Here is a 21,479-nt window from a genome sequence, read left to right on the forward strand (position 1 = left end):
ATTGGAAGAGTAGCTAGCTGGCTAACCATGAAGATAAGGATGTACATGCATGATGATTATTGATGCACACTGTTAGTATTGCACTAGATGCTGGCGAAGTTGAGTATAGATAGAGGATAATGCTAGGAAGAGATGGACTGGGGGATAAGAGGACTGGCTTGGGTGCCTGTGTTATTCCAGCCCTCCCTCCAGACAAGGCAGTAAATAAGCTCTTGGAACCGTAAAAGACCAGATGGCCCTGCTCCAATGTGGATCTTGGGCCCGAAGCAAAACAAACAGAACAATAATGCTGGATCGACGCTAATAAAACATGGTCACCGCAACCAACCGCCCCAGAGAAAGGGAAAGCAGTGACCGACTGGTTTTTCAGCTTCGATCTAGAGTGACCGGGACAAGCTGTGGCGTTGGAGAGGTCGAGTGGATCGCGGTCAAACCGTTCTAAACCCTCCAAAGAAACCTCAAAGCCTTGAGAGGAATTTAAGCCCCACAGCAGACCAACGCTAAACTGTCAGAAGAACTAGATCTTAACAGTTCTGAGCTGGAACAAGGTTTGCTTTGGAGGGGGGGCTACACAAACGTTCTGTTGAGCCTTAAAGGGCAATCAGCAGTAGAAACAATAACAAAGTGTTGGCCCCGCCCCTGTTTTGGTAAAAAGCAAATTCATAAACAGAGCTATGGATGCAAGGACAAGATATCAAAATGATAGTTTTAACCATGTTTTGAGACTATATAATGTTTGTTTACATTTACTTTGATTACAAATATAAAACAAGCTTATATTTTGGGTGCTGATGGGGTGAGACAGTTGAACTAGGCTCATGAGGGATTTATAAGCAATATTCTTCAAGAATCAATGGGTACATATCATTAATTTATAAGTCCAACAATGGATGTTGCAACTGCTGATTGACCCTTTAATGCAATAACCTTAATCTGTTTACCTGCACTGGTGCCTTTGAATGACTCGGAGGTCATTGCCATGACAGCGATTACAGTAACATCACACCGGTAGCCTCCAACGCCACTCTCCAAATCCCTTCTCTTCCAATTTACCACTGAGAGTAAAGGCTTGGTTTAATACATGGAGGCATGAAGGAGGGTAGAAAAAGAGGAGAGCGAGAGAAGGAGAAGAGGAAGAAGGGAAGGCTGCTCCAGAAAAGGTTGGGGTTGGGACGGTCTCATGTTTCAGTGGCCAGGAGAGAGGGCTGTTTCGTGGGGTCGATGGGCAGGTCAGAGCGAGTCTGGAAGTCTAAAAAGAGGCCCTGGCCCTGTAGCGCTCCCTTCTCGCCCTCCTCCCCGGGACCCCGTCACCAGCCCACATCTGAAAGCGGTTACCATCACACCTCTCCCGACAGGGTCACCAACAGGCCTAGAGAGATCGGAGAATCAAAGGAAATTGGGGAATCATTTGAAGTCGGGGGAGGAAGCTATTGTCATAAACCAGCGAGCTCTAGGGTTCGAGTTTCACGCCGGATGTTGGGCTAGAGGAAAAACGCAACGCCACAACACCCATTGATAAGGAGTTAGAAAACACACGGCTCATTAGTCGCCTTTGACTGGCCATGAGCCGCCGCCATATTTAAACACTGGTGATTGGCCAATCCCACTGTGTTTTTCATTGCCTCTTCTCATTGGGTGTTTGGCAAGAGCCCTGTCAGTCTTTGAACAAGTGCAGATCAGTCCCTCGTTAGTGTGATGAGTGATGACCCGTTCAACAAGTTGTAACGGCACGAGAGGGAGAAACGCAAGGCAGTGGAGACGATAACAGATAAAAGGAGAAAGTTAAAACGTCTCTAATCAAAATGGCAGGATGCGAGTGTTTTATCAGAGTCTTTGCAAAAGGTCCAGTGTAATGGAGGTGGAATGCAGCGTAATGACTCTCGCCAGCGGCAGTTTGATGTGGCAGATAGAGAGGGGGAAAGGGGTTTGTGTGTTTGTAGATGTGAGCGTTAGGTAGAGATGAAGGGGCCATGTGCCAATAGGTCAGCTAGTCTGCTGCTCTATTTGTTTGTGAAGTCAGAGGCAGGGCTTTCAGTTATTCGAGCAACACAACTAAAATGTATTACCAACAATGATCATTGGTCTCTCATTGGCCTAAGAATAAGATCTCAAATGTAGACATACTAGGAGTTAAGACAGGTCCACAATCGGGGCCAAACATCTAGATTGGGTTTACTGTCCCACTGCTTCCTGTGTGACTGTAGTCTGTCCATCAAGCATTTTACTGTCCACTCCACAGTGAGAAACATATTCCCCCATTTTATTGCCAGGTTAAGACAAGCTTTGCTATAATGAGCGCTGGGTTCCCTTTGAAAGTTGCCTGGATTAGCTTGGGGGGAAAAATGAAAAAAATCGGTGAATCGACTTCACGGTTTGAGTGCATAATCACCAAAGCCTCTCTAATAAAATGTCTCATGAGTGATGCATTGGCGGCGATGTTAGTCAACTCTGACCTCATGACTAATTGACAAATGTGCGCAAACAGATGTTGCGCCCCCTCCTCCAAATTGTGGTCGTTAGCAATTATTTGATAAACAACAGGCTAATACGGCTAGTCGCTGATGAGGTTATCCCTGATGTTTACACTCTAGCTACAGTATGCATGATCCGTTTCACCTGGCCCTCTCAGGCTTCAGCGTTTCACTCCCTTTAGCGAACAGAAAAGTACCGACGCCGCATAAAAAGTCACCTGCTCTGCTTGATAACTAGTTAGCTCGTTAAATTAGCACAAACGTAATCAACTGGTGTCAGCGGTCGATCCTTCGCCCTGACCAAGCGACCAACAAGTCAAATTCCTTCCACCCAGTGTTACGGTTTCACTGCCTTCCCCAGAATGTTTTTTTATTCCGGGGCCACATTCCTTCAGCGCCTCTGGTTCGCGTGGCGTCTCAAATTTGTTGGCTTCCCCCTCATGCGTTTGAAGGCCGTGCCATACACTCAAACAGACAGACTTGGATTTATGCAGGCAAGCAGCAACGGACAGAGTGATAGTATACCGTCCTCGAACAAAAGCTCTTCTCTCTCTCTCTCTGTTGGAAAAAGGCAATGTTTCTCTCGCTATGAAGATGGAGAGGTGGGGTTAGAAACTCAAATAAACGCCCTGAGTCACGGGGGATGCTGTGGGGAGCGCCGTGTGTGTCATACCTGCCAGGCAGGCCCGTAGCGTGCTGACAAGAACCATTAAAGTTTATAGGCGTGCGGCACAGCTGCTCGTCAAACTGACAGACAGACAGCCCACCGAGCCCCCCGGCCTGGCCCCGTGTGGGGACCCCCTCCCTGGCTATAATGCCAGGCCAGGCTGGAGACAGGGGGTCTCTGGGGGTAGTAATGGGGTAGTGGAAGAGGAGGAGGAGGGGTAGTGGTGGAGAGATAACTGGGCTGCTAGGAACTGGAAGTGATCCACTGAAAACCACAAACACAGTAGCGGGCACACATTCATGGAGCTTGGCTGACTCCTGTGAGGAATGAGAGAAAATAAGATAAAAACAAGGCCGAAGGATGAGTGATAGGGACCGAACTCAGCAGTATTTGAAAGGTTTAGTAGTGTGTCCCACCTTTTTTAAGGGTCCCTCTATTTGGTGGGCATCACTTAGGGCTCTCCGGTGGCCTGGTATAAGTGACACCCAAATTGAACAGGGGTTGGGCAGCCCCAGCCCCTGTTCTTAGTCCTGTTTCCTCAAAAGGTGCTGGAATTGCATGACAGCCATCCATGTTTACCACTGCTGCTCAACTTAATGCAGTGAATGATAGGGCAACAGTGTGTGTGTGTGTATGTGTGTGTACATGCATATGTGTGTGTGTGTGTGTGTGTTTGTATGTTTTACAGTACCGCAGAACATTATGTGCTACTATACAGCAATGCAGGTTCAATTGAATTGAGCCCTCCCAAGGTCTTGTCATGTTTTGAAAGAAGATTATAATATGTAAGGGTGCAATGAAGGGGCAAAGGGGCTAGAAAATGTTGCGTGAGTGAGAGTGCAAATGTTTGTGCACGTGTGTGTACACATGCGTGCTTGCAAACTTACTTGCCCACTTTGCTTGCGTGTGCATATGTATGATGAAGCTTGTCGTGCCACAGACGGATTAAAGTATCCCTCTCCCTAGACTGGCCTCTCCCTTCGCCCTCCTCACCTCCTCCCACCCTCTATTTGTTTTAATTAAAAGAAAACTTCCAGCCTTGGCCGAACGGGACCGACCGGCCATCCCTTTTTCCTTCTGGCATTCTCTTCTTCCTTCTTCTAATGTTTCTAGCTCCTCATCCACTTTTCAGTTTCGAGCAAGGTTTTGATAGGGCAAAAAATGCAGCTGCCTGCCTTATTTCTTTCGGTGTTTATACATAGAAGCATTTGGGTTTTTCGTTTTTTTGAGTTCTGCTCACAAGGTGAAAAAAAGCAGCACACACAGTGAGCCAGAGGGAAATGGAATCGTTCCGGATTGGAAAGGCAGCTTGGGGAATGCCCTGTTTCCTCTCTCCTCTCCTTCATGGCTTCATCTGACTCCGAACAGAGTATTCCCATGTGTGTGTGTGTGTGTGTGTGTGTGTGTGTGTGTGTGTGTGTGTGTGTGTGTGTGTGTGTGTGTGCGTGTGTGTGTGTGTGTGTGTGTGTGTGTGTGTGTGTGTGTGTGTGTGTGTGTGTGTGTGTGTGTGTGTGTGTGTGTGTGTGTGTGTGTGTGTGTGTGTGTGTGTGTGTGTGTGTGTGTGTGTGTGTGTGTGTGTGTGTGTGTGTGTGTGTGTGTGTGTGTGTGTGTGTGTGTGTGCGCGCGCGTGTGTGTGTGCGTGTGCGTGTGCGGGTATATTCACTGTGTATGCATGAATGTGTGTGTATGCTGTATGTGTGTATGTAAAGTGGGACCCAGCACAAAGCACACATTGTAGCCTGTGGTGGAGAGTGGCTCCTCGAGTGGGAGGCTGCAGTGCATCTGTGAGCCTATTGTTATTGTGTCCAACTGTTCTCCACCGCTGGGCTGGCTGGGTGATTCAACACTGGGCAGAAGTCCACAGTCAGAGGTAGTCATCCACACCAAGAGGGGGAAAAGTATTATTATTCTGCTATTGCTGTGTTGTATGTAACCTGTCACAAACTCCAGTGTGTGTGTGTCTCCCCAGTTGGACCCTATCCCTGAGGAGGTGATGCAGCAGAGGCCCAACCCCAACGCTGTCCACTCCATGGAGAAGGTGCTGGAGGCACACGGTGAGTGTCGCTCTACTCTACTCACACAGGAAATAGTCCCACTATATGGGCTACAACCACCAAATGATTCCGGGATTTGATTTGCAAGTGTGCATTTACCATAATAAATCTCAATGATGGTCTTAGATCAGAAAAGAAAAACAGCAGCACTCGGCCCTGGATGACTGAAGTTGTTTGACCCCTACTGTAGTTGCTCTATGTTATAATCATGATCCTTTAACCTTTCACCTTTGTCCTGTCCTGTAGGTAAATACTGGCACTCTCTTCAGCGTGGGGCCTCCACGCTGGGCTACTCTCTGAGCGAGGCTTTCCGGTGTGAGACGGAGGAGGCCGAGACCGTCACCGCCATGGCCTCCCTCTCTGTGGCCAACAAGCAGAGGAAGTACGTCCCTCCTGAAGCGTGTGTGTGTGTGCGTGCGTGCATGCATGTTACGCCGAAGGTCACATCGACCAAAAGCTTAGCTCTTCAGTACTATAAAAAAACATTTAGATCCAACCTAAATGTGCAGAGGCTTTTGATACTCACTCACTAGTCTCAAACCTTCCTGCAGTTGACATGTGTAGTGTGGGAGTGCTGCCTGTGACGGGTGTCATTGTCCCTTCTTTCTCCAGGAGCGAGGAGGAGCCTATGGAGGGCTGACCAAGCCCCCTTCACCATTCAGAGACCCTCAAGGTCTCCCATTTAATACTCAGCCAACCTCCGTTTCAATTTGACCCCACCCCTTGGCCCCACCCGCGCCCTGTCTAGGGGGACAGGGGGCAACGTAGAGCGAGGACTGGGTATGAAACAGAAATGGAAGATGTCACTATCTCACTCGCCCGGAGTGGACGGACTAAAATGCCCCCGATGTGTTGTACCGTCTCTATGTGGGGAGGCAGAACACAAGGAGCCCCGGGTTGCAAGGTCTTGTCAGGTCTTTACTCCAGGACCAGTGGGATCTAAGGTGACGTTAAACCATCCCACGCTGGAAACATTGAATATCTGTGCTTTTCTGGAACAGACACACTCTCTACGTTCGAAGTACCGCTCCAGACACAGAATTTTTCATTTAGCCGTCTCCTTTATTTTTATTATTTTTGTCGTTTCTTCGTTTTTCCTCTTCCTTTCACTGAAAAAATAGCAACAGAGCCCTGTGATGTAATTACGACTTTGTTTACGAACATTTGATTGCTACCATTCACGAAAGACTTTGAGAAAGGAGAGATGTCACAGGGTTTGCTGATATTTTTGGTGAATTTTTCGATTGGTAAAAGCAGGCAGTTTTTGCAGAAGAGGAAAGGTATAAAACGAGGAAACGAGAGAAGGAGAACACGATGGACATGTGACCTGGGGCCTCATTTTTCAAAGGTGCGTGCGCACAAAAAATACTCTAAACCTTCCGTGCGCCAGTTTTCCCGTGAAGGTTGGTATTTATCAATTTTGAACTTGAAGGGAAAGTGTGCGTATCTCCACTCAAATCTCAGACCATGCGTACGCACAACTTCTAGTGGTTGATCAACTGTATTGCGAGCAAATATTGTTATTATGGGGGAAATGTAGGTGTTTGATGCACGGGAATTACAATAATGGTAGGCTAATAAAAACATGAAAACATATAGGCCTAATGATAAAACATATGCATTTGCCATTGGTAAGGAGATCACATAGCAGCATCTCGCCTTATATTATTTTACTTTTATTATATAGGCCTAAATCATAATCATATTGCAGGACATGTCTCTCCTTTTCTGACATGACTGGTTTATTCCCGCTACACAACAAATATTACGCTACAATCCATCGCTCATTCGATAGCCAAGCCTGCTCGACAGTAAATAGACCGGTAGTCTATGACAGTAGGCTAAAGTATTCTTGTGCAATAGGAGCGCAACATAATAGCCTATTTATTCTCAGAGACTATGCCAAGGCAGGAGATCAAACACAATCATGTATGGATAAACAAAATATTGAACAACAATTCTTATTTTGCATAGAAGTCTGGGCTCTAGGCAGCATTTTCTTTTAAATTGTTCAATAGACAATCAATCTTGAAGAATACACAGCCAGTGTTTGGCACTCGCTATAGTTTTAAAATGTCACTGCAAAAGATTAAAACATTCTGCCCACACATATACAGAAATGTGATCATTGTCATTACACTTTCTTTTAGCGACTATCATGGCCCAGTTCCAACATCTCCAAATCATACAGCAAATGAGGGTGTTTTTGTTACCATAAAAGTGCGTTTTCCAGGCGGGGTTGTAACGCTCGTTTACGAACGCACAAATATAGTATGGCTCTGATTACTCAATGAAAACATGCGTATATGTTGCGTACAACAGTTTGATAAATCCCAATAATTTGTTGCGCACACAAATCCTAGAATGTCCATGTATGGCAGAATTTTGTAAGAAATGTACGCAATGGTTGATAAATGAGGCCCTAGGTCTTCTGGTTTGAAATGACAGACTGTAAAAAGACTGAGTTTGTGCCTTTTTAATTCCTGCCCGGTGGATTTCACAATGAACTCAAGACGAAGAGCTTTGCCTTAAATGAGTTTTGGGGGGAGATAGGTGCCCTCCTCTCGCTCTCACGTCTCATCCCCTTTTGTTGTAGTGAGACTGGCAATGCCGACACGAAGGCACATAGACAGGAGGCCCTTGGCATGTTTACCCTGACTTCCCTGTAGCCTACTGTCCCACCCTGTTCCCTTTGACCTTGTTATCAGTGCTTGACTTGGGCAGGAGCTCAGCTGAGTACCGGCACCTCAAATGTTCTACTGCTTGAGCTCCTGTTCCTCTTATAGAATATTAGCTCAAAAGTATTGTGGAGCTCCTGCATCTAAATATAAAGTACTGGCACCTATTTCAGTCCAAGTCAAACACTACTTGTCGTAACCCCTTTACTATCATTTAGAAGGTAGTTGCCATGCTACACAGGGACTAACATGGTTGAGTCTTTTTCAGTGGAACGAGAGCCATCAATGTTTTAAACATCAGCCAATGATGTAGCTATCTTCTGGTATATAAACCCTTTACCAAATACACGCCACCTCTACGAAAGAGTTAGCTAGCACGCACTGTAGTCTGTACTAGAGAGATTTGCCATCTTAAACTAGAATGCTGTTCAAAAGCAGTAGTAGTAAGACAAGAAATTATGCCAAAGCATGACGTTGCTATCAGCTCAATAGTCTGGTGCCGCGTAGTATTGTAAGCATATAGGACAGATATTGGTATCATGACTTTACGTTCGAGATTGTTCTCTGTGAGGGAATTATAACAGTTGACCCATTTCTATCTTACACACCTCACCCTTCAAAATGTTGTAATGTCACAATGTTCAGACGATCTTACCATAATTTAGGGGCAGTATCCACAATTAGCCATTCATTTGGCTTTGTTCACAAAGATCAACAATCATAAAGCTCATGAGTCTTTGTGTTACCATGGTGACAGAGCAGTTAGACAGAACAAAGATAAACAATCAAATATCTTGAGTCTTTGTGTTACCATGGTGACAGAGCAGTTTGACAGACTTGTACCACCTTTGTGAGTTTACAGAGGGGAGCAAGCGGTACCCATATTCTCTGACATCTGGTCCACGCTCCTGGTTAGGTACAGCTGTTCCCCAAGTGTCAGGTGCTACTGAGTGTGTGTGTGTGTGTGTGTGTATCACATGTCACAATCCAGTAAACAAACCTTTTATACATTGACACAGTTGTCATAGCTACTGCTAGATGTGTGTTTGTAGGTACAGGAAAGTATTTTTAACCTTCTGTGTGAGACACATGAAATAACTATATCTCTAACTACATACATTTGACTTAGTTCTCAAACACCTATAGCTCAGAATATGGAGAATGAATGATAATATGATCCGAATACAGTGTATTGAAAACCCCCCAACTCATGTTTAGCCTCTTGGCAACTATCTTCAACATTGTTCCATTGATGTCATAATCACTTTTTTCTGCTGTTGGTAAAGGAGGAAGAACTGAGAAGATTCTGCATTGATCTTTCTTTGAGATGTTTCCACCACGATTGTTTTGATGACTACTCCATTAGTGTTGTTTTTACCCATCTTTGTCTTTTTTATTTGTTTCTGTTTTGTCCTTGTCTTTAGAAGTGGACTCCAGTGTCTTTGGTTTTTGTACTTTTTATTTTTTTTCCTGTCATTTTGTATTATTTGGAGTTCTTTCTCTCTGTTACACTTTGTACAGTTGACTTGTCTCATGACCAAGTGAGAGTTCAGTTCCTTTTCATGGTGGAAGGTTCTGGGGTTGTGAGGGGAGGGATGGGGTTTGCAAATATTTCTACTTTGTATAATGATTCCAACAATTGTGTATTTACTATACTGGCTGTTCATGGTAGATTTATATATGACAACAAATCTATAAGTATATTATATATTATAAGATATTACAATCTTGTTTTGGGAAAAGAAAGTTAGTATTGCAAGGTGATATGCTCATGTTTCATTCCCTGGTCTGGTTTGGCCCTTCTTGGTGTCGCTGAGGGCACTGTTCATTATTACTGGCTGCCATTGGCTGAGGGTTCAGTACAGTAGCATCCCATTTGTTGTCGGTTTCTCTACAGTATACACCACTGACCTAGGCTCTATTCATACTTCCTGACACTACTTAGAGGAGTGGAAAGGCGGTTCCCAAACAAGGGCTTAGGGAAAGGACAAGTCGCTTGTCTCTTATATTTAATTTCCTTCTCCATTAAAACATTGTGACAACCCACCCATGTAAGCATGGGGTTACAGTGCAAAGATCACTGGAATTTCACTCTTACATAGGCAACACTTTCTGACCCGAAACCAAACACTCTAGCTATGTTTGTAAAACCTTCTGTATACCATCTAAGGATGTGTAATTCAGAAGCAGTAGAGGTGCGTGGGTAAAATCACTGGGGAAGCAAAGCCAGGGGAAAAAAAGCCATATTACAACCTGTGTTCTGATAATTGCGTTGTTTGCTCTATAACCTGTTAGTTCATATGCCTTGCCACCGTGATATATAGGCCTAAGGTTGAGACAATAAGGAGACACAGTGGCAGAATACATTCAACCACACATTTGTTTCATCACAAAACCGGAGAGCAACATCTGTCCAGTGGAGTCCACAAAGCATATTACATGTAACAAACAGTTACATGACCTACAGCATGGTCAATCAAGTTAATGTTTCTGACATTTTCGGACTGCTAAACAACTATTGATTTAGAACACCAGAGAGTTACCGCAATTCGCAAAGAAAACAGGAGCTGGCTCCACTATTCCAGTACCATTTCAACATCATCAAATCACCTATGCTTAGTCTAATACAGTGACAACTAAAAGATTCCAAAAACAATTTAGTCCAATCAACGTAAGCTAAATATCATGTGGCTGTCCATAGTACTGATTTCTCTCTCTCTGTGTGTGTGTGTGTGTGTGTGTGTGTGCGCATGCATGCGTGCATGCGTGCGAGGAAGTAGAAAAAACATGTTGACTCACCCTACTTGTAGAGAAACCCCAATGCCATCCTCCTCTCTTGCCGAAACGGTTTATTACATTTACATTTTAGTCATTTAGCAGACGCTCTTATCCAGAGCGACTTACAGTTAGTGAATACATATTTATTTTTTATACTGGCCCCCTGTGGGAATCGAACCCACAACCCTGGCGTTGCAAACGCCATGCTCTATCAACTGAGCTACATCCCTGCCGGCCATTCCCTCCCCTACCCTGGACCAATTGTGCGCCGCCCATGAGTCTCCCGGTCGCGGCCGGCTGCGACAGAGCCTGGATTCAAATCAGGATCTCTAGTGGCACAGTTAGCACTGCGATGCGGCGCCTTAGACCACTGCGCCACTCAGTCTCTGTCATACAGTACACGCTTTTAGTTTTTGTTGTCCTAGGCTAACTGGCTAAAATGCTTGCTCGCTAGCCTAACTTACTTTCATGGGCAACAATTAGCCAGCTAGTTAACATTCGCCTAATACATCAAGCTACATATTGAACTTCCATCCTCTCAGTCCAGGGGCACAAGGTATGAATTTATGGTTGGATTCGAATTGCCGTTATAATCATTGGCCAGTATGGATAATTAAGTAAAACCACAAATCCCTATCTCTGTCCATGACTCATTTAGGAAAGGGACAATTTTAGCTAGCTAGCTAGCCACCAGAGGACAACATCACAACGAGATGCAACAATATTATTCTGTCAATGACGTTTGGCTTAATGTGATGTGATTAGTGTGAAGCCAAATCCAAACTGAATTCCCTTTACACTTTATGCGCCAGGACCATTCACAGTTGAGCTCACTCAGTTTAGCTCAACACTGATTGGCTATTATTGTATTAAAAAAATTATCAAGGAAGGCCAAATGCTCACTGGATTCCCTTGCATTCAATGCTATGGGCGGCAACAGTATCATACTCGTTTTGACCAGACAGCATCAGATAGATGGCCTACACATACAGAAGGGCACTGTTTCACTCGCTCGGATGCTTTCGCCGGTGAGATAGATTCAGCCTCTTGCGAATTGAAGGAAAATTATGAAACACAGAGAGACGAAATATAAATGATTTGATACGTTTTTATTCTTGGTCAATTTTTCATGGAAGCTTGGCTTCCCTTTGCATCCATGAATACACGCCACTGTTCAGAAGGGTCTGTCTTGGAATTACATGATAATTACACAAGGGCTGCCCTATAATGATTAATCACTATAAGCCCAGGAGTCATAGTTAACCCATCAATAGTCCCCCCCCCCCACCCTTTGACCTCATCCAGCCCAAACTGCTCCTCTCTGACGGCTGTAGCAGATGTCTAGTGAGGTCAAGGTTCATCTCAATGGACCCAGTCTCAGTCAAGGGGGTGGAGTATGAATTAATAGTCCATTCTGCATCACAGTTGTGGTTGTTGTTATTGTATTGGGGCACAATAGTAACCGATCATCCAGAGCTCTCCCAGAATACTCAGTGCACCAGCCTGAGCTATTGGCAGTCATGGTTTAGTCCCTTGTATTCAAACAATCTTTCTTAAAGGGATTTTATACTTTCTGGTTATCATAGTGTCCAGATAGTCATTTGAACATTCTCACAATCATGCTCTACAGACATTCCGTTTGTTTAGTTTCTCTTTGTTTTATTATCTGGCGTTTTTTTTGGGTTTTTTTTTTCTCCTCTTCTCATAACCAGGCCTGAGGATTGTCTGTAGTTTATTTAAAGGGCCTGGTTGCTGGATTCTGCACCATTCCTCTTCCACCACCTCTGTAACTTTCTCTGCATGGTTTGTGTGTCTGCATGCCTGTCTCTGTCCCTGTAACTTATCTGCACAAGAAAAAAGCACTGAATGGAAAGAAGTACGTTTTTATTACAGCATCGGGATTCGGGAGCGAAGCATGACAAGAGAACTCGTTTTTTTGCAACCTCTTTTTTTTCACAATTGACAATGAGGAAGAATGACACTCCATGTTGGGCTGACAGATGTGCTTTTTACATGTAAAAAATATCAACAACAAACTGAACGACTTTTAATATTTTACAACATCTTTATCTAGCACTTGTGACATACAGACAATAGATGTTATTGTATTTGTGCACAAAAACTGTTTTAGGGAAACTAAACAACAGGAGACAATGGGATAGACCAACTTATTATATCATTTGAAGTTGGGACGGGGAGACATTTTGTTTCGAGACATCTGGAGATATCAAAGGGCTCTGTTCAGATGAATGGTCCATATTGTCGTCAGGGTTGTCCATTCCACTTCAGCCAGTAATATCTGTGACCACTGCGGTAAAAAATAAATAACAGTTCTAGGTTTACAAAATGTATGAAATGCATATGTTTTTTTATTGTTTTGTTTGGACTTGTTCTCTCCATTGTTACAGAATAGTACTTTTTTCTCGGGACCTTAGCTCTAACATTTTCTCTTTGACATCTACACTATAAAGTATAATGTTTTGGAAAAACCACTATGTCTTGTTGTTATTTCCTGGGGGCTATGGTCAGATGAGTGGTTGAACAAAAAGGAAAAAGGCTAAATGACTGCCATGCAAACTCGAGGCCCCTCTTGACTCATACATGAATCATACACCCAGATACTGACAGACTTCAGCACATACATTGTTTAAGAAATGAAATGAGTTTAGTGAGTTAACATAACCTTCATAAAAGGCATGAAATATCTGTGTTGTTGAGTGCATAGCATTTAGCATGTCTTAGCCGCTGTGATGTTGCGGTCAGCTTTTTGTAAGTAATAGTAATTAGGTGGGTGCTTACATTTGTCCTATTTCACACATGTACAAGTGTATATTATTTTTTTGCATATCCCACTCCACCCTGAGACAACCTCACGGCCAGGGATTAGCCATTATTGACTGCAATTAGGGTTAAGTGCCTTGCTCAAGGGCACATCAACAGGTCTTTCACCTAGTCGGCTCAGGGATTTGAACCAGTGACCTTTAGGTTACTGGCCCAACGCTCTCATCCCAATCCACACTTCAACCGAAAGATGAAAACTAGTCGACAACCTGTGAGTACTTACAAAATCGTTCTACAACCGCAATTAAACATTGTTTGAATATAGGAGTACCTCCTTTTGCCCTTAATCCCAGATCCGGGATGGATGGATTAATGAAACAAGAAGCCAATAACCTCTTTTTCACTTATCTAATCCCTTACAGATCAGCGACTAAGGTCAGAAGAAAGGATGAATCTAAAGTATTGGAACGGGCCCCAGACCTGTACAGTAAGTATTTAGTATTTCGAAGAGAGAAGCTGCTTTGACCGTACTGCCATGTACGGTAGCAGTAGAGGCTTAAGGTAGCCGCATGCTTCCCACCCAGTTTGGAAGAGTTTGTGCATATATTATGATGACATTTTGTGACCTTTTGGACTTCGGTAAGGTTTTTTTTCAGCTGTTCGGGCACACCATTTTTTTTTGCTGAGGCAAGCCAAAGTCATTAGCCAAAGTTTACGCCCCTTCATTGGAGATTGGTCAACAGTAGGGATTCTTCAATAAAGTCTTTGTTGTCATTCAATGAGAGACGACTCGTTTTCATTCCCAAAAAATGTATTAAGAAATACTGCACCAAGCATCTTAGTTAGATGTAAAATTGCACGACTAAGAACTCCTCGGCAAAATGTCAATATTAATGACAGATTTCTTGAGTTATCTTAGATTCCTTCTGACTATTTTGAGGAAGTGTATACTGGCTACAGCGTCTCAAAATGGACAAACCATACTATTGCCGCTTTTTTCTCGTTTTTCAAGCAAAGGTCTTTTAAGGGAGTATGCGAGCACACTCGTTCGGTTGGACTAGGCGCCAGCCGAACTTAAGCATCCAGACACCTTTAGGCCCTAGGCTTCACAGTAGCTACAAGCAGGCTTAGCCACCCATTTGGAAGAGCCAAAGGTCAACCCCAGTGTCCAAATAAACACAAGTGAGTCTGTGTTTGGAGGAGGTTGGGGGGGAACGTTAAAACAACACTCCAAACAAAAACAGAACCAGGCCTGCCACTGGTCAAATAAACACAGGGAGAGAGTAAAAGTCCCAATGTTGAGCGGTCTTCTTCAGTCGTCCCCTGCCTATACACAAACAATGTCATTGCGCCAGTCTCCCGAGTGGCGCAGTGGTCTAAGGCACTGCATCGCAGTGCTAGCTGTGCCACTAGAGATCCTGGTTCGAATCCAGGCTCTGTCGTAGCCGGCCGTGACCGGGAGACCCATGGGGCGGCGCACAATTGGCCCAGCGTCGTCCAGGGTAGGGGAGGGAATGGCCGGCAGGGATGTTGGTAGAGCATGGCGTTTGCAACGCCAGGGTTGTGGGTTCGATTCCCGCGGGGGGCCAGTATGAAAAATATGTATGCACTCACTAACTGTAAGTCGCTCTGGATAAGAGCGTCTGCTAAATGACTAAAATGTAAATGTAAAATGTAATGTCGCTGGTGTTGTCACAGTGAAGGTGGTGTTTCAATATTCATAAATCAACGGAGTTGGAGCACGGTGCTGTGGCTAAGGCAAAGAGACCTGGACACATCTCGAGCACCTCTACAGGTGCAGAGCAAACTGAGACACGAGTGACAATATTGACTGTCTCACGAGAAGTGAAAGAGACCTGTCAGGAGGCTCCGCGACACTGATGAGACTGAGAAAGATGACATTAAAGCGAAAGAATGCGCTCCTTTTTTAGGGGTCCTGGAGCCCTGGGACGAAGTAATGACCGGCCACACTCCCAGCACGCAGACCGACCGTCTCACTGCAGACTCCAAACGTCCCGTTGACGACTTCGTGTCATCCCACACCGCAGGCTGCTGACCTGCGAGCCCTGAAGGTCAAAGAAGGGCTTTCCCCCTTGAGTTACGATACGTCTTGGAACCTCCTATGGCCAGTCCACAAAATCCACTATTTCTTTCCTATAACAAAACTCCCCAGAACCACCCCCAGAGGCAGGGCTGATAGTTTTGCAGAAAACCCCCAGCTATTTTCTCTCTATTCCCACAATGACAGTTCCTTCTGTGGTTATCACTCCCTGTTCCTCTCTATCTCGCTCTCTCGCTTTACCCATCCTCCTGCCTCCCAGCGTCAGTTGGTGCTGTCATTACCAGCTCCCATATTAGAAAAGGCCTCATCCCTGAATGTGGCTCATCCTCCCATCTCCTTTTTATTTGCCGGCCTGAGTGGCCGTGGTGGATAAGGATGAGGACAGCTGGAGGATGACAAGCGCTGAAAATTACAGATCACACTTATCGGAAACCCTAACCATGGGACCTACAGTACAGGCAATTTTTATTATTTAACCTTTATTTAATTAGGCAAATCAGTTAAGAACAAATTATTATTTACAATGACGGTCTACACCGGCCAAACCCGGACGACGCTGGGCCAATTGTGCGCCGCCCTATGGGACTCCCAATCACGGCCGGTTGTGATACAGCCTGGAATCGAACCAGGGGGTCTGTAGTGACACCTCAAGCACTGAGATGCAGTGCCTTAGACCGCTGCGCCACTCGGGAGCCCCATAGACTCCCGATGGCGTATTTATGACGGGGCCCCGACTGTGAAATTTGAGTATCTTGTCCTTCACACACACAAACACAAACACACACACATGGTCTGCTCCCCATGGGACAATAAGGAAGGATTTGTTATATAAATGATATGGTGCGTCAGGCCAGAGGCACAGAAGGGATGGGCCTCCAAGCCACAGGGATTGTGGGAAGATGGACCTACTATTGTAACTCTCTCTCACACACACATTGCTCTTCTACTGTTGGCTGGGACAGGGTGTAATGGTGTCCCGTGTAGCTCAGTTGGTAGAACATGGCACTTGCAATGCCAGGGTTGTGGGTTTGATTCCCACGCGGGACCAGTACGGAAATATATGCACTCACTACTGTAAGTTGCTCTGTGTCCTCATGCTTCCTCTCAGGGGTGGTTTAAAGGACCTCCCCAGAGGAAGTTACCGCCACTATTTCAACGTAATTTGTTGTTTAGGTTCCACCTCCGAAGAATGACAAAGGCTACTTATACAGTACATATTCAGGAAATTCCACATGGAGTTGATAAATATCAACAAATAGGGCACTGTCAGTGTAGCTAGCTATCTTGCTAACCTTATCTAGCTAGCTAATGTTATCTGTAGTTGCAGGGTTTTTTTTAACTACACCATATTCAAAACATTAGCCAGCTGGTTCTGGAGCTGGATTTGTCATAAGCATTGATTTAGGGAAAACTTCCCACAAATGGAAACCACTGACCTATCTTTGTCTTCGCCATCTATTTTAATAAATTGCGGCCGCGAATCCGCCATAGAAATAGTTTGAAAGAATAGGATGAAGCTCCGGTATTATGGATAACTATTGAAAGATAGCTGATATGCGTTTTTCTACATTGTAATAGACACGGTGCAACCTTTGGTAGGTAGGCTGCTGGCAGGCTTCGACTGCGGTACAGCAAAGCCAAGTCAGCCCGTGCTCATAGTTCGCACAGGAGAAGTGAAATGCACACTACAAATTACATGTAACTATAAGTTCCTTGACTTTTCTATCGCGGGTGCCTTTTCATTATCTGGATAGATAATGTGGAGCATGTAGTGAAGACTTTAGTGGTCAAAACCATTCATCTTGTGGCGAAGGGGTGGAGTGGGTTTGCAAAAATGCTATCGTATCACACAATTATACCATTTATAAAATGATCAGATACATACAGTGGGGAGAACAAGTGTTTGATACACTGCCGATTTTGCAGGTTTTCCTACTTACAAAGCATGTAGAGGTCTTTAATTTTTATCATAGGTACATTTCAACTGTGAGAGACGGAATCTAAAACAAAAATCCAGAAAATCACATTGTATGATTTTTAAGTAATTAATTTGCTTTTTATTGCATGACATAAGTATTTAATACATCAGAAAAGCAGAACTTAATATTTGGTACAGAAACCTTTGTTTGCAATTACAGAGATCATACGTTTCCTGTAGGTCTTGACCAGGTTTGCACACACTGCAGCAGGGATTTTGGCCCACTCCTCCATACAGACCTTCTCCAGATCCTTCAGGTTTCGGGGCTGTCGCTGGGCAATACGGACTTTCAGCTCCCTCCAAAGATTTTCTATTGGGTTCAGGTCTGGAGACTGGTTAGGCCACTCCAGGACCTTGAGATGCTTCTTACGGAGCCACTCCTTAGTTGCCCTGGCTGTGTGTTTCGGGTCGTTGTCATGCTGGAAGACCCAGCCACGACCCATCTTCAATGCTCTTACTGAGGGAAGGAGGTTGTTGGCCAAGATCTCGCGATACATGGCCCCTTCCATCCTCCCCTCAATACGGTGCAGTCGTCCTGTCCCCTTTGCAGAAAAGCATCCCCAAAGAATGATGTTTCCACCTCCATGCTTCACGGTTGGGATGGGTGTTCTTGGGGTTGTACTCATCCTTCTTCTTCCTCCAAACACGGCGAGTGGAGTTTAGACCAAAAAGCTATATTTTTGTCTCATCAGACCACATGACCTTCTCCCATTCCTCCTCTGGATCATCCAGATGGTCATTGGCAAACTTCAGACGGGCCTGGACATGCGCTGGCTTGAGCAGGGGGACCTTGCGTGCGCTGCAGGATTTTAATCCATGATGGCGTAGTGTGTTACTAATGGTTTTCTTTGAGACTGTGGTCCCAGCTCTCTTCAGGTCATTGACCAGGTCCTGCCGTGTAGTTCTGGGCTGATCCCTCACCTTCCTCATGATCATTGATGCCCCACGAGGTGAGATCTTGCATGGAGTCCCAGACCGAGGGTGATTGTCCGTCATCTTGAACTTCTTCCATTTTCTAATATTTGCGCCAACAGTTATTGCCTTCTCACCAAGCTGCTTGCCTATTGTCCTGTAGCCCATCCCAGCCTTGTGCAGGTCTACAATTTTAACCCTGATGTCCTTACACAGCGCTCTGGTCTTGGCCATTGTGGAGAGGTTGGAGTCTGTTTGATTGAGTGTGTGGACAGGTGTCTTTTATACAGGTAACGAGTTCAAACAGGTGCAGTTAATACAGGTAATGAGTGGAGAACAGGAGGGCTTCTTAAAGAAAAACTAACAGGTCTGTGAGAGCCGGAATTCTTACTGGTTGGTAGGTGATCAAATACTAGATTCCGTCTCTCACAGTTGAAGTGTACCTATGATAAAAAATTACAGACCTCTACATGCTTTGTAAGTAGGAAAACCTGCAAAATCGGCAGTATATCAAATACTTGTTCTCCCCACTGTATTTATATATATTATTTTTTTATGCAGACTAGCTCAAAAATAAGTGGACGTTTACAAATTATCCAATGGATTATTATGATAATTTTCTGGTACGTTTCATTTTCAGCCCTAAAATGAAACGTAGGTTGAAAATAATTTGTATGTCATATCATAGGAAAAGACACCACATTCGCAAGGATTTGCGCTAAGTGGGCTATTTGGATTCTTCACTTCAAACCCAAATATATCATACTTTGATTAAAACGATGACTTGTGTACTTATTGGTAAGCTCTGGCCATCATCTTTCAGCTCGAAAAAGTGGATTTCTACAGGTGTGGGCATTTACCATTAGACTAAACACACAGCAAGAGAAGCAATCCCCACACCACTTTTCATATACACCACATGGACCATCAGACCCCTAACATGGCCAATGGAAGCACACAGTACGGTGCATGGTTGCACTCCCTAAATTATTAAACGTGAAGGTTTCACCCAAATTCCATTGTTTTAACCTCTCTCCACTATATATGCATGTAAAAATGCATATACAATTATGGCCTTATATGCCAGTCATAAAATGTCATAAAAATAAACAATATTTAAGTTTCACTTGTTTCCCCTGAATCTTCCTCTTTGAGAGACTTCAGAAGTAGCCCACAGCGCTAAAGCCATATTTTTCACATTAACTCTGCACATACACTTTCTAAAGGCACACACGGATCCAAGCCTACCTCAATTTATACCTGTTGTGTTAGCCCAAATTATACAGGAAACACATCACCTTCCTCCTCGATGAGATAAAACAAATTGTGAGAGCCAAAGAAAGGAGGAGTAGTTTTAATTTTTAAATGGCTCACATCATTGGCACGCAATTCCCAGAGTCTGAAGTAACCTTGGAAAAGGAAAATATTACCACATGCATTTGTTACACACACACATCCAACACCCCCACAACACACGCACCTCCCAAACTAGACAAAGTTATTGTTTGCTTTAACAATAGCTATAATGATGATCCGGAAGGAAGTGCCTCCAATTGTGATTTTAAAGGTAATAATTACTATGTTACAGTCATCCTACTTTTGTTATTATAATGACAAACCTTTGAAAGTTGACTCCAAACAATTCAAACTATTCATTCATAGGTTTTTCCCAGTTGAACATTGAGCTGCTGCACATATTGCAGATTCTACATTGTTATTGCAGATTGTACCTTTAAGGGTATGATGACACAATGCAAGCTAATGCCAAGATAAACTGGCCATGTGACCTTATGATGCACAGTTATTTAATTAATCAAAGAGGAGCATCATTTATTCTAGTTGGGTGTGTGTCTTCTTCTCTTTGGTATTTTTATTGCACTAGATGTTATCTAGATATAATCTCAAAAGGGTGCTATTCATCTTTCCTAATAAGAACAATGTCAGTGCATCGTAGGAAATGCATGATCTAGTAGATGTACTTTACGTGCAGAACTGTGAAAGGACTGAAGATCGGTATATCAATGGTTTCATTCTTGTTTGGAATGATGAGATAAGAATTATAACATATCTTTACATCAGGGAGGGGCAACTTTGATGGGGGTGGGGGCCACCAAAAAACGGAACTCATCATGAGGGGCCGCTGTGGCTGTCACGCTCGTTGATAGACGGATCGGACCAAGGTGCAGCGTGGTATGCGTACATATTCCTTCATTTAACTGAATACAGATCAACACAACAAAATACAAACGAACGTGAAGTTCAACAGGCTGCACAACCACAAGCCAAAACAGAAACAAGATCCCACAACTAAGGTAGGCAAAATGGCTGCCTAAGTATGATCCCCAATCAGAGACAACGATCGACAGCTGCCTCTGATTGGGAACCACACCCGGCCAACAGAATTCACACCCTGACCAAACCAACTAGAGAAAACAGGGCTCTCAAGGTCAGGGCGTGACAGTGGCTCGTACGTCTACAAACGAAACATTTTAGCGGCCCCCCTCGTGACAGCGAAGAGGAACATTTCTTACAATTCTGCAAATTTTGCCATGGGGCGTGGAGAAAATGTTGCCGTTTTAAAGCGAGTTTGCTGCTATTCTACACATTTTGCCATAGGGGTGGCGGCAAATGTTTGCCGTTTTTAATGATAACTGATAATCAATGAGCCCCACCCAGGTCGGTAATTAGTCCGTGGGCCAGTTGCACCTCAAACATTTTGAAGTAGTAGTGATGGGGGACAAAATCGATACAGTTACATATCGTGATATTATATTTGGACGATATTATATCGATATTTGAATCCAAGTATCGATTTCAAAAATATATATCCCTGCTTTACATCATCTCTAGTAGAATACTTTTATTTGCTTATTTCAACCAGTTACCAGTAGGGGAGGACACACACATCATTGATTTAGACTGCATTCTTCCTTAACCATTTAGTATGATCCTGTATCGGAGAACAAACACTGTAAGAGATGAGTAGTCACTGTGAAGGACATAACTGGTGAAAGCAGAGAGAGCGCGAGAGAGAGAGCGGCGGGAGAAAAGGTAAGAGTGAGTGAGAGCGTGGGCTCCTATGGTAGCCTGACCTGTGC

General features: G+C 44.2%; 1 protein-coding gene across 6 annotated transcripts in view; it reads left to right on the forward strand.

Annotated features, from left to right (window-relative positions):
- Window positions 1–13,140, forward strand: part of LOC311144040 (histone deacetylase 4-like) — a 184,699-nt gene extending 171,559 nt beyond the window's left edge. For all 6 annotated transcript variants that reach the window (XM_084179974.1, XM_084179972.1, XM_084179973.1 and 3 more), the window contains 3 exons: window positions 5,108–5,192; window positions 5,439–5,574; window positions 5,805–13,140. In XM_084179974.1, the coding sequence (XP_084036100.1) occupies window positions 5,108–5,192; window positions 5,439–5,574; window positions 5,805–5,832 (249 nt within the window). In that variant the 3' untranslated portion in view covers window positions 5,833–13,140. The remainder of the gene's footprint in view (window positions 1–5,107; window positions 5,193–5,438; window positions 5,575–5,804) is intronic.
- Window positions 13,141–21,479: the final 8,339 nt, after the last annotated feature.

Source organism: Coregonus lavaretus (genome assembly GCF_964263955.1).
Source record: "Coregonus lavaretus genome assembly, chromosome: 16".
Classification (NCBI taxonomy): domain Eukaryota; kingdom Metazoa; phylum Chordata; class Actinopteri; order Salmoniformes; family Salmonidae; genus Coregonus; species Coregonus lavaretus.